Source organism: Lemur catta, chromosome 1, assembly GCF_020740605.2.
Source record: "Lemur catta isolate mLemCat1 chromosome 1, mLemCat1.pri, whole genome shotgun sequence".
In the NCBI taxonomy this organism is placed as follows: Eukaryota; Metazoa; Chordata; class Mammalia; order Primates; family Lemuridae; genus Lemur; species Lemur catta.
In genome coordinates, this window is record NC_059128.1 from 184,045,196 (window position 1) to 184,062,823 (window position 17,628).

The window sequence follows — 17,628 nt, forward strand, 5'->3', positions numbered from 1 at the left end:
AGGGCAGAGTTTAATCACCTCCCCAAAGGCTCCACTTTCTAATGCTGTCACCTTGGGGGTTAGGATTTCAACCCATGAATTGGGAGTTGGGGGCGGTGGGTACAGACATTCAGACCGTGGCACAAGGGATCAAGAAGGAAACCAACATGAATTTTAGATGAAGTATCTAATAATTAACTTTTGGGTCAATAGTTTAGGGTATTTACCCTTTTATAAATTTCATAAAGTGTGTTTTGGGTCTAACTAGACAAATATATATCTGTAAAAGTATCTTGTAGTGTTCTTTATTAGGTATAGTCAATTATTCCTTTCTTTCTCTTTTGGACATGCAAAACATGTCATTTACAAAGATCACAGGTCAATAATTTCAGCATTGATTAAAACAGTGAATATAAAATTTATAATTATGAATTTAAAACTATTGTAACATTAGTGAGTTCTATGTATTCACTATCTTGACAAGCCACAGATATATTTTCATATTTTTAATATATGAGAACTATAGTCTTGCATATTCTGTTTTTTGATTTGAATTAATTGTTATTCACTTAAAATGTTGAAGATATTGACATGTGTTCATACTTTCTCTTTAGAGTCTGGAGTCTGCCATGGCCAAATTTGAGCAGATTTGTGAATTGGTTAAATTATACAGAAACAAAAAGCTCAAATCGAATCCAGTTCTTACTGCTTCGTTAAACTACATTTGCAATTCTACTTGTTGATGACATATTTAAATAAGAAATTTAAACCAGCGAGGAATAAGAAAGTTCAGTTGAGGTTGCTTTGGCTGTCCATGTGTTTAAAAGAGTGTTGCTTTGGCTGTTTGTTCCCATCTGTACCCAGCTGGAGCTACCAGTATAAAATGTATATTTTAAAAATGAAAAAGGAGCCTGTACAATTTTAAATTTCTTTCACTTTAGATAGTAAATAGGACTCATAGGTTTTAGGAGATGGTATATTATTTTTTCTTTTCCACAAATAGAGACAAGGGGAGCATTTGCAGAAATGTGATAAACTTGGCAATACTTTAGATTCTCTTAGCAAAAACGGGCTAACTGCATAAAACATTTTAAAACTATAGGTATAAACATATGCTTTATACATATTTTTTTTTCATGCAAACAAAGCCTGGACCTTCAAATGATTTTTACTTAAGTTTACTGATGATAAGATCACTGCTTTTTAATTTGAAAATTTCCATAGATATTTCCTTATACAAACTTTGAACATGTTATTTCTTCTTCTTTCCTTCTTTTTCCTTTCTCCCTCCCTCCCTTCTCTCCTTTTATTCCTTCCTTGTTAATTTCCACTTGATATTATGTGCCTGTGTTCTCATTCTCCCCTAATTGTCTCTTCTCTGCCTTCTGCCAGTCTTCTTGGGGCCCCCTTTTTGGATCCCTCTCTCCCCCTCTTTGGTTTCATCCCTCCACACTCATCAGTCTCTGACATCATCCTGCCCGCTCATGCCCTTCTACCCCAGGCACCTGCTCTCAGGTGCTACTTGATTTAGAGTTGAGTGTGGAAGGCCCCAGGCAAACAAAATGATTTCTCTGGGCTCTGGAGGAAGAACCTGGCGAACCTGTCCTGTTAGAGAATGTGGAGGGGCTGAGGCAGGAGGACAGGCAGTGGGAGGACAGACCTGGGGGCAGTGGCCTGGCAGCCAGCCACAGTGAGCTAGCTGCTTTGTCAAACTCTCTACAGTAAACTTGCAGGCTCCCCAGTGTGCTGCACTTCAGTTTTCTCAATCATAATGCAGGAACACTTCCTGGAATTTTTTTTTTTTTTTTCTATTACTGTAGTTTTGTGTCAGCCACTGGTTCCTTACAGGATGGCTTTTTGGTTAAAGGGATATTTTACTATTTGTCATATTAGTATTAGTGAAAGATGATAATTCTGTATGTTAATATTTTACCCTTTTCCAAACTACCTTGTCTTCCCCCTCAAAAGAACAACTACTTTAGCTGTGTATTTTCCCTCTTTTTGATAGAATGAAATACTCTTAATTCCTCAGTAAACTATCTGTCATCTGGGTAAGTCTCTAAGCCCAAGTGTTTCTTTCTCTCCCCTGTAAGATTTTTGGGTCTGAGCTCTATTTGGGTGGAGATACCAGTGGTGTGGAAATTCTTCCTGGTGGCCTTACCTGTAGAGTGTGGGCATGGCACCTGTATATCCATCTGCCAGGACTTTGTGTCATGCAGGAAATCCTGTGAAATTCCTGCTCAGGGTTAATCAAAGGTAACAGCTGTGAAGGGTCTCACTCTTCTGGCTAGTCTCCTCTCTTACTAAAATGTGTGAAGAAGCCTTTTTAGCCTTCAGTTCTTGCTGACAGGCTGACCCAGGGTTAGGCTGGTTGGTAAGGCTTAGAACATTCCGCAATGTACGTAAACCAAAAAAACACATGGAAACTGGTACCAACCTGGCATTCGAAGGGGTCTTAGTGATGATATCCCAACCCTAGAAATGGGCTGCCTCTCATAGAAAACAGGGTGTTCCTAACCCATATAAAGCATGACTAAAAGCATGAGCCCAGGAATTGAGCATGCATGGATGCAGATCCTGGCCTTGCTACCTATTAGTTGTGTGCTCTTGGAGTCTAAACCTTCTGTGAAATAGGAATAAGAACAGTATCAACTTTTTAGGATTTTTATGAGGATTCAATGGGAAAAGGGGTATAAAATGCTTAGCATATTTCCTGGCCCATAATAAATGTTTAGTAAATGATTGCTGATTTTGCTATTGATATTCTACTCTACTATACTGCTTTCCAACTTTTTCCAAAGACCAAATTAAGGACAGTAACATATAAGCGTCTTCTTTTTCACAACAGCACAATATAGAGAGAATTGTGCACCAGCTGTCTTCACATTAGAGTATGCATCACACTCCTGGGAATTCATGACGACTTTGTAAGGATGGACAGAAAGAGTTTTGAGGATATCATTGTCCAGATCCTCATCTTCTGGGTTCCCCTTTCTTCTTCTTTTTTTTTTTTTTAATTTTATTATTTATTTATTTATTTATTTGAGACAGAATCTCAGTCTGTTGCCCGGGCAAGAGTGAGTGCCCTGGCGTCAGCCCAGCTCACAGCAACCTCAAACTCCTGGGCTCAAGCAATCCTTCTGCCTCACCCTCCGGAGTAGCTGGGACTACAGGCATGCGCCACCATGCCCGGCTAGCTTTTTGTATATATTTTTAGTTTTCCGATTAATTTCTTTCAATTTTTTAGTAGAGACGGGGTCTCACTCTTGTTCAGCCTGGTCTCAAACTCCTGACCTGGAGCTATCCTTCCGCCTCAGCCTCCCAGTGCTAGGATTACAGGTGTGAGCCACCGCGCCCGGCCCTGGGTTCCCCTTTCTAAAACAGACTGCATCTGCAGTTAAAGTGTTAAGGCAGGTTGTCTTTCCCACCTCCCTTTCACAGCCGCCGTTTTGCCATTTTACCACAGAAAGGCATCTGTCTTATCCATCTCAAATCTTACCGTCGTGCCATGTCCCAAGGTGTAAAACCACTGGGGCCTCACATTAAGGGGTCATTTTGAAATACTGGTTTCAGCAAACTCCTTTAATTAAGGTACCATCAACCCCATCTCAGTAAGAGATTCAATCTCAATAAAATTTTACTTTTCATGCTTTAAGCATTGAAATTGGAAGTAATTGTGTTGTTTTGATCATAGGTTATTAGTGATATTTGTATTGGAATCTTGTATACTTAAAGCTCAATGATCATAGGAAATTTTTAAAAATTAAATTAAAAAACTTATTAGCATCTGCTAGGGTGAGTAATGAGACTCACACAGAATTATATTGCATTAAGAAAACTTGGGGGGAGTTGAAATAGAAATGTGGTTTCAGGTTGACAAAAGAATAACATAAAGTATATGTTAAGGAAAGCTTACTTTTAAATGAATATCAGTGGGTATCAAATCATTATGGTTTTTACATTCCATTGGATATATTTAAAAGTGTATAGTAACACATTTTGATATGTTTAGATTTACAATTAGCAGGAAAATACATCTTTTTAAGTCTTTAAATTTGTGATAAAAATACTAGATGTCAACTTAAATAGGTCTTGAGAACATGGTTTTTAAATTTTGTTTTTTAGGAAGCATAGGATTTCATTGGTCGGTATTTTACATAGGCCTTACCTTTTGCTAATTTAATCTTTGACTGAGAAACATGAGTGTCTATCATGTGCCAGACTCAGTGCCAGGTGTACCAGAAGAGACTCCAGGTCCTGTCTTCACGGAATTCATAGGTCAGCCTCCACTCTTTGGTTTAGAAACTGAATGATGATGGGAGCTGCAACAATCAAATACGTGGCAGTTGAGATAGGATTGCAGTGATTCTACTAACAATGCCAATACATCACTCCAAGTATGGTACTGTGTACGTGGTTCTTTTAGGTACTATAGCTACAAAAAAGCTTCTCAAACTAGCATCTTTATTTGTGAAATTTAATATACTGAAAGACTATTGAAACTTGGAATGGGGGAGGGGACTTTGTTTTCTTGTTTGATTGGATTTTTGTGAAGGGCACTTGTATTCCATGGAGTCTTTGTGGAAAATAGTGTTCAAATTACTTTCTAAGTGTGTGAGCCTGGACAATAAAGTCTCAGAGTGGTGAATTCATTTTCTTTATTATCAAATTTCTTTATTTATGATTTGGGTGATTAATTTGATATATATTTTAGAAATATCCAGAAGTAAGACTAGAACAGAAAAACTCAACTTGATAGGATTGTGTTCCAGACACTTTTCACTTCTTCAGTGTTGAACTATGCTAATTTATTCATGGATTAAATGTTATTTGAGGGTGTTGAGAACAGAAAATTAATGTGCTAAATTCAACATTTTTCATAATTTCTCTTCATTTTTGAAGGGCATAGAGTTATGCCTTACATAACAAAGAAACTTAAATGAGTTAAACTCTGTTGTGCTTTTTCTCCTAGGTGAAAAGAAATGGATTATCTCAGACAGTAAGCCAGGAGGAAAGAAAGAGACAAGAGGTATGTTTCCACCCAGCAGATGCTTTAGAGCTCTGAAGTGTGCATGTGGGTGTCCGCTTTTTTGTGCTTTCACCTACTATGTGCTCTCGTTCAGTGTTGTTCTTTGGAAATGTATTTGTTTTCTTTTTACAAAAGCAGTTAGTGATCATTGTTAAATAAAGCTACACATAAGCCTTAAATATCTCAACATCATTTGAATTTAAACAACAAAGCACCTAGTCCAGGTATTTAAACTGGAAGAACTATGTTGAAAAATGAAATCGACACTAGGTCTGGAACTGAAAAAGAATGTTAGTGGAAAAGCTGTGAAATCTGAATAAAGTATGTACTTTAGTCTGTAGACAAATGTACCCTGGTTATATAAGGTACCTTGGTTGAGGGAAGCTGGGTGAAAGATACAAGGAACTCTGAACCCTCTTTGCAAATTTTCTATAAATCTAAAACTATGTTTATTTAATTAAAAATAAAACAGATAATACTAGAGTTTTACAGCTTGAAGTTTAAATGAATGCAGTTTAAGAAAATTGCTCATTGTAATGATGTGAAATTCTCAAAGCACTTTCCTCCTGCCTTATGCATATGTATTTGTATGCATATGCATATATATTAAAATCTATGCATGTACGTACATATAAATTAATTCCACGGAGGACACAAGGATATCCTTTTCTTATTTCATTGGCATGGAATAAAGCAAAAATACAAAAGTGCAGTATAGTGCCTTTTTTTTAAGTTTAAGAAAATATAATAGTATAGAACTTTGATATACACATCCACTGAGAATGAATGAATGTATTACATTTATAATTTCTCTTCATATTTTTTAAACAAAATAAAACTTTTTTTTCAATATAAAACTTTTGATGAAGTAGAATTCCTGCATTCTTACATACTCCTCTTCAGTCTCACTCCCTTCCTTTCCTCCCCAGAGACAACTGTAATTATGAATTGATACATATCCTTCCAATCTGTATTTTAAATCATGTTTTATATATAAATGTACACACAGACATATTTGTGTGTGTGTGTGTTAATATGTATATAAATGGTATGATTCTGTACATATTTTTTGGTTACTTGCTTTTTGCACTCAACATTGTTTTTGAGATTTATTCATGTTAATGCATATTAATCTATATCATTTGAACCACTATATAGTATTACATTCTGTGAATACCACATTTATAAATTTTTTATCCATTTTCCTGATGATGGACAGTAGGTGGTACTTTTTTCTTCATTGTTAACATTGTGGCATAAAAGAATGTTTCTCTCTCTTCGATTCAAAAGTTTCTCCAAGGTACTTAATCCTATTTGGACATTTCTGTTCTTTTAAATCTTATATATTTGAACCGCATCTATTTCTTTTATATTCTGAAAATATTTATTCAGACTCGTTATGTCAAAAAGTAATGACAGCAGTACCTTACATTAAACTACCAATTATTTATCTTTTCATGTGATCTATTCTAGTTTATTCTGTCTTTTTGTACAACTTTAGTATTTTGGATTTGATTACACAAGCTTTTTTTTTTTTTTGAGACAGAGTCTCTCTCTGATGTCCGGGCTAGAGTGCTGTGGCGTCAGCCTAGCTCACAGCAACCTCAAACTCCTGGGCTTAAGCGATCCTCCTGCCTCAGCCTCCCGAGTAGCTGGGACTACAGGCATGGGCCACCATGCCTGGCTAATTTTTTCTATATATATTTTAGTTGGCCAGATAATTTCTTTCTATTTTTAGTAGAGACGGGGGGGTCTCGCTCTTGCTTAGACTGGTCTCGAACTCCTGAGCTCAAACGTTCCACCCACCTTGGCCTCCCGGAGTGTTAGGATTACAGGCATGAGCCACCGCACCCGGCCTACACAAGCTTTTGTTGTTGAAAATATTTTAAGGCGTTCCAAGGCACCATATTCTTCAGCAATCTGCCACTTTTGGTCAGGAAGGAAGCATTTTCTTTAGTTTGCCTTATATTATGTTTCTTGGGGATCATCGTACTGATTGAATAGAATTACACAAGACACAATTTAGGTGAGACTCTCAGTGTTCTTACTCCTTACTCTTCAGGTAGTTACATCGCTTAATTCCCTGGAGCACAGCTGAGGCTAGAACAGCACATTTAAGCAAGACCCAAGTCCCTGCACTTTATGGATGCTAAAAAGGGGGATGAACACTGAGATTAGCAATTCTAACGTGACTTACAAAGTATGCACCACCCATCAGCAGCTGGGCATCCACCTGCTTGTGCCTCCCCTGCGCCCCCCAGTGCTCTTGGGGCAAGAGCTTGAAGAGGTAGAGCCCTGGAGGTCAGGGTGATGAAAGCAGTGTTACTGGGGAGCTTTCCAGGAAGGATGTGAATCTCAGGCTGAGGACTTCTCCCTGCATTGCCGTTTTTAGAGGATCTGAATTTGATTTTGTTAAGGAGCTAGATGAATTCCTTACACAGGGCGTTGGTGTCTATCCACATGTGTGGATTGGCATTTCATCATTAACGCTTATCAGGAAAACCACTGTGTGCCTGACACCAAGAGTTTCTGCAGAGGGGTCCTTTGCTCCTTGAGACACTGAGGAGAGTAGAGAGGGTGCTTTGTTGAATGGATGGAATGACTTTCAATTGTATGAGTTTATATAAAAGAATTTCTGTGGCTGATAAGAGCCCTTTAAGGGTAAGTAAAGTCATGCCAGAATATTTGCTTTTATTGACTGCAAATTAGTCAGATTAAAGCATAGAGAAGGAGCACGTATGAGAGGGGAGTGAAGGAAGACATTTGTGAGAAATTGTCTCTGAATCCCAAGTGATGACCATAAATCCTTACTGTCCCTGAAGCAGCATGCTTTGAAAGCAGGGCTGGAGGAGGTGACCCCAAAGGTTAATTAGTGTCATACTGAGATTTTATGACATACCCTGGCTTCCTTCCATAGATTCTACCCCTTGGCAAAGGCATGACCTCAGGATGCAATGTCAAGTCATCCAAATGCTTTCATTTTTTCATATATACACTACAGGCAGTGACTATTTCTTGAGATTTGGATATATTTGTCTTATATAAAGACGGTAGTTTGGTGATGCAGTTTTCTCAATGCTTATCTTTTTGCACTTTTCAAGATATTATGTCATTCTTATAGCAGAATTATCAGAGCTGTATTTAGTTCTCCAATTAAAATAATTAATAATACATTTCTTTTTCCTTCTTACCAGGCTATCTTTGAAGTCATATCCTCTGAACATTCATATTTACTCAGCTTGGAAATCTTGATTCGAATGTTTAAAAATTCTAAAGAACTGAGCGATACCATGACTAAAACCGAGAGGCACCACCTTTTCTCTAATATTACAGATGTCTGTGAGGCAAGCAAAAAGTAAGTGCGCTTCAGCCTGCCTTTGGTCATGCCAAGAGGTTGCATACTAATAAATATACCTTGTTATTTCTAAAGAAAGGCATTTGGGGTTATAAAGTCTCTCATTCGTTCAATTGGCTTTTGTCTTCATTCCTTGAAATAAATTTTAAGATATCTTTCAAGTTTGATGCATAGACAGATGCTCAGTATGTAATGAATTGTCACAGTGCACAGCTGTCTGAGGTCTCTTTATTCCTTCTCTTCCCCTACTCTGCTCACTCTTTCCTTCTGATTACATCAAGGGAACAGTCTTGGTTTGGGGCTAGTCTGTGATATTTGTCTATTTTAGTAAAGAAAGAGTAGGCCTCAGGCTTAAGGCTTTCATAGGCAGTATCTGGCTAGCATTTAATATTTTATTTTCATTACATTTAAGAATTTTTTGTTTTAGTTTTTGTCATGAAAAGTAGATAAAATCATATAATAGATTTTCACACACTGAAAACTTATATTTAACAATTGTTAAAATATTTCCATATTTGCTTATGTATTCTTTTTAAGTATCTCCAAGTATGTAGAAACAATGTTTTACTCATAAATAGTTCAGGATTCAGCTCTCATAAATAAGGACATTTTATATAACTACAATGTTATGGTAATACTTATCATTGCTTCTTTTATGATTTTATTCTATTTAATTTTTGTGTGTATAATAATAAATTCATGTTTTAAAATTCCAAAGATACAAAAGGTTCTATAGTGAAAATGTTATTCATATGCTGTTCCCTGGCCACCTCAGAGACAAGAGTCAACATTTGTTTTCTCTCGTATCTCTTTAGAAATAGTTTATGATTATATAAGAAAATATATTTATTTTTTTTTCATGTTTTTACTTAAATGGTAGCATATTGCTCTTCCTCTTCCTTTTTTCACTTCTATTCTGGAGATCATTATATGACTGTACATTAAAAGTTTCCTCATTCATTTTTATGTTTTTTTCCTTGCAATTATTTGTTGACGAGATCAGGTCATTTGTTCTGTAGCATTTCTCAGGAGGCACATAATGTGTGAGTGGTATAGCCAATACCAGATCCATTAATTCCTTAAGGATTATGAAATGATGTTACTCTATCACTCTTTATTAACTTATTATCTGGAATATTTCTATTAAGGGAAATGTACATTTGTCTATTAAGGTACCCAATACTAAATTTCATGTCATTGTACTTATGGATGCTCACATAGTTTTATTTTTAATCTCAATAATTTTTGATCATTTTCTTGCTATATGATATTTTAAGATGATAAAGGACCATATTTTACAGTTCTTGCTACAGGCTTAGAATCAGCCATTTCCCCAGAGAGCTCTGGTGTCTTTTGATGTGAAGTGGTATTTTAAGACCTCAAGTGTGAGTGCTAAGGGTGCTGGTTGCCTAGTGGTTTTAGGCTGTTTCAGTAGGTAATCAGACAAAAAATCCAGACTCATTTCTACAAAACAAGGTATATTCAAAGAAACCTATAGGTACTTAAGACTTATCAAAATGTACATATGAAATATGTACAGTTTTTTAATATATCAATTATATCTCAATAAAACTTGAACAAATTTAAAAAAAAGAATCTTAGCTTCTATGCCTGTCCCCTCTACCCTGTTGCCTCCTTGTATAGGCCAGAAAAGTGGTTTATCTTTGTTTTTTAATGTAAGCATATGTATATGCATATTTGTATTCCCCTAACTTCCCTAGATAAGTGAAAGCATATTCCACACGTTCTTCTCAACCTTTCTTTATTTGCATGACAATATATAATAGAGATTGCTCCATGGTAGTTATTCCTCACTCCTTTTTCCAGCTGCATAATTCTCCACAGAGTGGCTGTGCCATAGTTTATTCATTCAGCCCCTTATCTGTGGGTAGTAGGTTTATTTTCAGTCTCACTATTACAAAGAGTACTGCTTTGTGCTTATGCCCTGCTGCTTTTTAACCATTGTATCTTTGGGATGGATTCCTAGCAGTAGGATGACTAGATCAAAGGGTAAATGTGTATGCAAGTTTGTCAGATATTGCCAAATTCTCCTTCATGGCAATTGTACCATTTTGCAATACCACCAAGAGTAGATCAGTACCTGCTTTCCCAAAGCCTCTCCAGCAGAGCGTGTCAACAAACCTTTAGATTTTTGTCAATCTAATAGGAAAGAAGGATTATCTGAGCATAGTTTTAGTTAGCATTTCTCTTACAAGCTTTTCCATATGAATAAGAGCCATCTGGAACATAGTATGTGTCAGTAAATAACTAATAATATTCCTCTGTAATGTTGAAATGAATTAAAATTTGAAATAAGCACTGAAATTACATCAACAAAAGTGGAAGAAGGAAGGAGTTTTCTAAACCCAAGAGTATTTGCTTTGACTAGACCAACAGTGTTAATGTGTAAGTTCAGTTTAGCTAATCCCAGGAATTATCTGCTTAACAAGAAGGAGAGTGAAAAAATATTAGCATTTCTTCTGCTCAGGAAGATAGAAGCTATCACAGGCATCTTATCTGAAAAAGTTGATAAAATCATAGAAGTAGAAATGATGGTCACAACTGAATTCATCAAATAACAAAATATTAGAATCCAAGGTGCTCCCTGAAGCTTGAAGAACATGTATATTCATATATTTAGTCATTATTTTAGTTATCTTTTGTGGGATACTTACTTATACCAAGCTTTGCATTACAGCCTTTTCAGCAGAGTATTTATATATAGCTATATAGAGTGCTCTTAATGAACATGAGTGAAAGTCTTAGGATAAATAACAGAAGTATTAGTGTAGTTAGTAAGCATGTAAAACTTATCACTCTAAGAGGACAGTAAAACTGAAAGTGGAAAATTCTAAAAGGACTGGGAAATGTACTGCAATGTGGGTTTAGTTTAACGAGCCATATATAGCTATATAATGGACAATTATATAACAGAATGCTTTAGATGAATATTTAATAATATAGAAAATTTTTCATAATATATTCAGATTATAAAACAGATCTAAGGAGAAGGATTTCATATTATATTATATTTTAATTATTTGGAAAGTAATTTATCAAAAGCATAAAGGATAATTATCTTTGGATGATAGAATTATGAGTTATTTTATTTTTTTATCTTTGTGGTTTTCTGTAGTTTCAACTTATACAGTAAACATTATGTTTATATAGTCAAAGAAGGCAAGAATAGGAAAAACAAGCAATGAAGATCGTGAGCCAAAAATAAAACAGGGGAAGATATTGGATAAGTTTATGGCTGACAAATCCGTCATTGGTTAACCTTGAAATGTCATTTAATTTAAATTATAGATTAAAAATAATTATAATCATTTACAAAATTTTAATCATCTATGATTTTATTAAAACATTTTATTTCTATAGTAGCTTATAGTAAGGGGCTGTTTTGAACATTTTTGTCTATTTTTTACTTAAAAAAGAAAACTCTGAAATTTCTCAGCATTCATTAAAAGAAAAGAAAGAAATATATTTATCTGTTACATTTTTGCTCTGTTTTTGCTAGAAATGCAATGCTTTAATTTGGATATCTGCCGTCACGATAATTTGAACTGTTATAATTTATTTCAACTAAGAATGTTCAGCTTTTACATGATAATCCTATGTCTGTATCATAATAACTTACATTACAAAAGTTTGATTTAATTTGAAACACTCATGGCATAGACAGTCTTTTTAAATTTCAAAGTACTCAGAAGACTTGCAGAGGCTATTTCATGATGTAATGCCTGCTTGTTGAACTTCAAGAGTGATTCTCAACTTTTGATAACTATTATACTTAATGTGCTACTCGTGAGTTTCCAGTTCTACGAAAATGTATGATAAAATCTTGAATAAAACAAATGATATGATCAGTGTCTTAATTAGATGTTACTGAGTAAACATGGCATTGTTAAGTATGTCATACCCAAGACTATCTTCATTGTTTTACTTTTATCCAGTGAAAAATTATAGCTATAGGTGATGGCGTATTTGGTATTAGACTGAGATCAGAATATGCTCAATATCCAAATTAACAATGTGTCAGGTTCCCTGACGTTAGGTTCTTGACTGTTTGCCAATAAATAACCCTAAGAAGGTCCTCTATATAAGTTGACATTATTTTAAAACAGACAAGTGGGGGCAGTAATTACTCTAATTCTGTGTGTGCGTGTGCGTGTGCGTGTGCGTGTGTGTGTGTGTGTGTGTGTGTTTATAAGTAGTGTGTCTCTACAAAATTATTTTCTTTTTTATAAAAAGTTCATTTCAGTTAAGACTTATGGGGCCTCCCGTTCTGCAAGGCTTGTCAGTTCCAGGGCATTTCAGCTGGTGGCATCTGCCCAGTGAGTGAGTGTTTGTTCTCAGGGGGCCCATGGTGGCTGTCCCCAGTGTGTGTGCGGAGGCATTTCAACGTAGAGCACTTCCCCTGAAACAGGAAGGTTTGGGTCAGGCTGGAGGTTATGGGCATGAGGCCCTTGGTGAGAATCAAAGGGAGGGACGAGAGCAGGTGGTGAGGGCCTCGTGTGCCCTGCTGAGGAGTTTTTCCTGTTTCCTGAAGGCTATGTGGAAACGTTTAACAATTAAGTGGGGGACTGATGTGGTGGCATCTGAGAGAGAACAGCGCGGCATTTGCGTTAGCAGTTAGCAGGAAGGTGAAAATGGTGGAAGATTTGTGGCAACGGAAGTAACAAAGCCGGCTATGGTGGGAACTGACTGGGGACTCAAAGGCCTTGACAGATATTTAGAATATAGACTCTTGAGGACTTGCTGAAAAAGTGGGAGAAATTTAGTTTCCCCCCTGGTTTCTGCCTGGCTGTGTGATTGGAGGTTGGATTAGCCAAGATACAAGAGAAATGGGCTGGGGCTTAGTGAGGAAGACGTGGCATTCGGTTTGGGGCATGTTAAATTTGAGTGACTGTGGAACATGAGAAGAGATATATAGTTGAAAAGAGAAAAACAGATTAGAACTTTAGAAAACTCTTGAGTAGAGATGTACATTTGAGTCATAGAGGTGGTTCTTGTCACTCTGGGTTTAAACGAGCTTACTAGGTCTGATAGCGGTGGTTTGTAAGTAATGGTGGTGGTAGTGGTACTTTCCCCCAGGGGTATTTGGAAATGCATTTTTGGTTGCCCCAGTGACTCAGGGGCTGTTGCTGGCATTAGTAGGTGAGGGCCAGGATGCCAGGCATCCTGTGATTGTCAGAACAGTCCCAGACAGGCATGAATTGTCCCACCCAAATGCCAGTAGTGTCTCCTTGAGATGCAAAGAAGACCGAGGTCAGAATTTTGGCACAGAAACAGTCTGTGGGTTGGGACAGAAACAAAGTAACTAGGACAAGAATTGCATAATGTGCATGGTCCTTTATCAAGTCTTTTGGCTGTGAAAGTTTTCTCTCTTGTTTACACCTTCCTGTTACCCTGTCTTTTAGTGTCATGGGCCTGGCAGCTGTTTGCTCCTTGAAAGGTGTATGTGGGAAGGTAGCTAGAAGCCTAATGATCCTGTATTTGCCCCCTCCGAAGAAGGGTGCCACTTTTTTCTTTTTCATGGGATGATTGGAGCTAAATCCTTTACGTTTAGATAGAACTAAAATGACTTTGGATCCATTCCAGGACAAAGGCTTTGACTACCAACTCTGGACTTAACTTTCTTCCTCCTTAACTATGGTAACCTATTCTCTCTGACTCAAATTCATGAAATGTCCCTGGATTCATGATCTCCCTGTCTTTTGAGGACCTGAGGTGTCCCAAAAGCCTAATCCCATGAAAAAGGGAGTATTAGATATCCTCTTTCATTTAGAAGTGAATAGGCTTAATTCACAACTAAATATCACACATAGTATATGCCTTGCATGTTGCATATTTTTTGTTTTTATTTTTTGGTTCTTCCTTCATGAATCTGTGTTCATTTAGAATAATTTATAGATAATTGCCATATTAGTAGGGAAAGACCTATAAATGTGACTAATTTACATTAGGTTGCAACAGAATATGATCTAATACCATTTGTTTTTTAAATTTAAGATATATCCATGGTAAAAGACTGATAACATCAGGAAAGGAAATTATCTTTTGTACAAGACTGAATATTAACTCTACTGCTTTGTTTAGAAACTCCAAGGTCTAAGAAAGATCTTTTGTGTTGGAAAGTTTCCTGCAAAATGAAAATTCAATGAATCTTTGCTAAGATGTTTTATAAAATGATGTATTTTTACCCTCAATTCTCAGTTTTCATTCTAAATATCTAATATGCTAACAATCTTTCATTTAAACTTTTTCAGCAACAGGGTATGCTGTTATTTGCACCCTATAAAAACTGTACTGCTAAAGAACTTTGCAAGGTGCTTATTTCTTTTTCCCATTACAAAGTTAAAACATTGATATTTCTTCGGAAAGCCATTTAAAGCTAAAACTATGCTTGTCTTCAATTTCTGCAGAGTAAAGTAAAAATATCCATCAATGTGCTTTTGTGTCCTAAGGAACTGAATTTGTTCCCAACATATAATGAGCTCCAGTTTCTGCTTTGTGTAGCAGGGTAAATTACAATAATAGTAAACATACGAAACAGTATTTACCCAGCACTTGATTCTCCAGAAGATTTTCCCCTAATTTTAATCAGATTATATTAAAATTGAAATATCATGGACATTAAAAACTATTTTAAGTGCATATACGTTAATATTATTTTATGAAATGAGTTCATATTATCAAAAATGACATTTTATCCAAATAATAGCATAGCCAATCTGCCGTGAAACTGTTTTCTATTTGGTAATTAAAATTCTAAACCTTAATGCATTAACCAAAAAATAAATTGTAAGCCTTCAAAAGTTTTTTATAGTATTAATATTAGCATTTCATCTTTCCTGACTAATTCTTAAAGCTAAATTTTAAAAAGAAAAGCATATTAAATTTAACTAGGCCAGAGAATATGCAACTCTTTAAGCTGTAGAACCTGTTTAATTTTTGCCGTGAAGTAATAGCCGTTGCTGATGTTTTTTGTTAGCAAATGTTCTTTTCTTACTCAATATATACTCAATATAAGTTTACCACAGAATCTTTGGTATATAAAGCCATTCCCCTATTTTCCTTAATATAACAGAGAAAGTCTATTCTTTTTAAAACCAATTTTTTCAACTGACAGTTGAAAGACAGTGACATTCAGAAGCTATTCTTTATGATGCTTTTTGACTTTTTCTCTATCCTGAGAAAGATGAACAAAGAAGTTCATTTGAAATTCACCTCAAATACTCCACCGTGACATGGACGTTTCTGTCCATGTTGTTTAGCTCTTTCCAACAACCAGTGTCTGAAATAATAGTAAAAGAAATAAGTGGTTAGTTATGTAGCATTGCAAGTAGAGAAATAAGGACTACAGATGTCTTAAATAATAGATGCAGCCCTTTTGGTTGAGACTGCAGAAAAGCAGTGTGGGATCTGAAGTGTTTGTAAAATTGAACAGGAGGCATTGCCAGATAGTGTTGAAAATTTGACCATATTAGATCAATTTTGGTGGATTTGTTCGTAAGATAAAAAAAAGACTGGTGAATCTTTTACTGCAAAATGTTTCTGTTAAAATGGAAACATAGTCTTTGCTTTGTTTCCCTCTTTTTTTGCATTTTAAAAAATTTTTAATTTTTATGGGTACATAATAGTTGTATATATTTATGGGGTACATGTGATGTTTTGATACAGGCATACAATGTGTAATAATCAAATCAGGATAATTGGGGTTTCTATCACCTTGGTATTTCTTCATGTTAGGAACGTTCCAATTCTACTCCTTTAGCTATTTTAAAGTGTACCATAACTTACGGTTGATAGTCTTTGAAAGTGGGGAGGGAGGAGGCAAAGCTTGTCATAGCAGATTTATAATGGTGATCAAGTCAATCAATGTTGACCATTATGTTGAAATATATGTGGACTGTGGAAATGAAAATTGGAAAAGACTATAAATAGATCAATCCTAATGATTTCTCTATATACAGGAATGATATAATTACAAAAAAGCACACCCATAAAAAAGGATGGCTGATTAGAGACATGCACTTACCTTCATTCCCTTCTAAAATCCCTGTAAAAGTGATGGGAAAGCAAATGCACAAACAAGGATAAAGAAAGAAAAAAAAGAGAGAGAGAGAGACAAGAGCAACAATATTTTGGAACCTGAAAAACCAAGATGGATGCTCAGTAACAATTTCAGGCAATCCAAGAAATCTTAAATCTAAACTGGTGGTGAGGTAAGCCAAGAAACAACCAGACTTAAACCCCAGAACTTCTGAAAGGTGCAGGAATTGATGATGAAGTTGGTAAAGGTGTGACTAAAACCAGGAGTTTTGTGAAAGTCTGTTTGAGAAGTAGTCAGACCCTGGATTCCCTGTTCACCCTAGCAGCAGGGCAAAATTGGTGCACACTGGACTGGGAGACTCAGGCCCACCTGAAAAGAGGACCACTGGACAGGAAACAAGGATATAGTGACAGCTGGCACCTAAAGCCTCCTGTTGCCACTCTCCTTTGGAACTGTGGTAGCCAGGTGCACGAATGGGTACTCTTCCTTTTTTGTCAAATGGTGATTGGCATAGTGTAGGTTAAGTAACATTTCTCAATGTTTTTTATGCTCAAATACATCATTATTATCCTTACTATTAAGTTTTTTTTATTTCAAAATATTAAGGGGGTACAGGTGTTTTTGTTATAAGGATACCTTTTATAATGGTTAAGTCGGGGCATTTAATGTGCCCATCACCCCAGTAGTGTTCATTGTGTCCAATCATTATTATTAAGTTTTGCAGGAAGCGGTAAGTTGAGGATTATAGCACAAATATGTAAAACCTTAAACTTTAAAAAATATAGCCATTTTAGTAACATGTTAGGCAAATACTTACTGACTCTAAATCTCAGTTTCTCCCTCTGTTTAATGAGGATGACAGTATACCTAACCTCACATGATCGTTTTGAGAATTAAATGAGATAATACATGTAAAGTGCTTAACATAACACTTGGTAAGCCCTCAAACAATGATTATTTTATGATACGGCTGTCATTTTGATCATCTGTCTGGTATTCTGAAATGTCTCTGGGTTTTGTATTTGTCAACTTTTGGGTGTGTTAATACATCCTCTATATGTTGGCTTCTACCAGCATTGTTCTAGGACTAGGTTAAAGAAGAAATCTTGTTTCATACAGAATCTAGTGCAATGGTTTGCATGAGTTTGTTTTTAAAGACAGTTGTGGCACAGTATTGCAACATATTAGCAATCATTTTTATTTTAA

General features: G+C 35.8%; 1 protein-coding gene across 2 annotated transcripts in view; it reads left to right on the plus strand.

Annotated features, from left to right (window-relative positions):
• The window catches only part of ARHGEF26 (Rho guanine nucleotide exchange factor 26), a 128,600-nt gene that overhangs the window by 23,946 nt on the left and 87,026 nt on the right, over positions 1-17,628 (plus strand). For both annotated transcript variants that reach the window (XM_045539510.1, XM_045539511.1), the window contains 2 exons: positions 4,952-5,008; positions 8,203-8,363. In XM_045539510.1, coding sequence (XP_045395466.1) covers positions 4,952-5,008; positions 8,203-8,363 — 218 coding nt within the window. The remainder of the gene's footprint in view (positions 1-4,951; positions 5,009-8,202; positions 8,364-17,628) is intronic.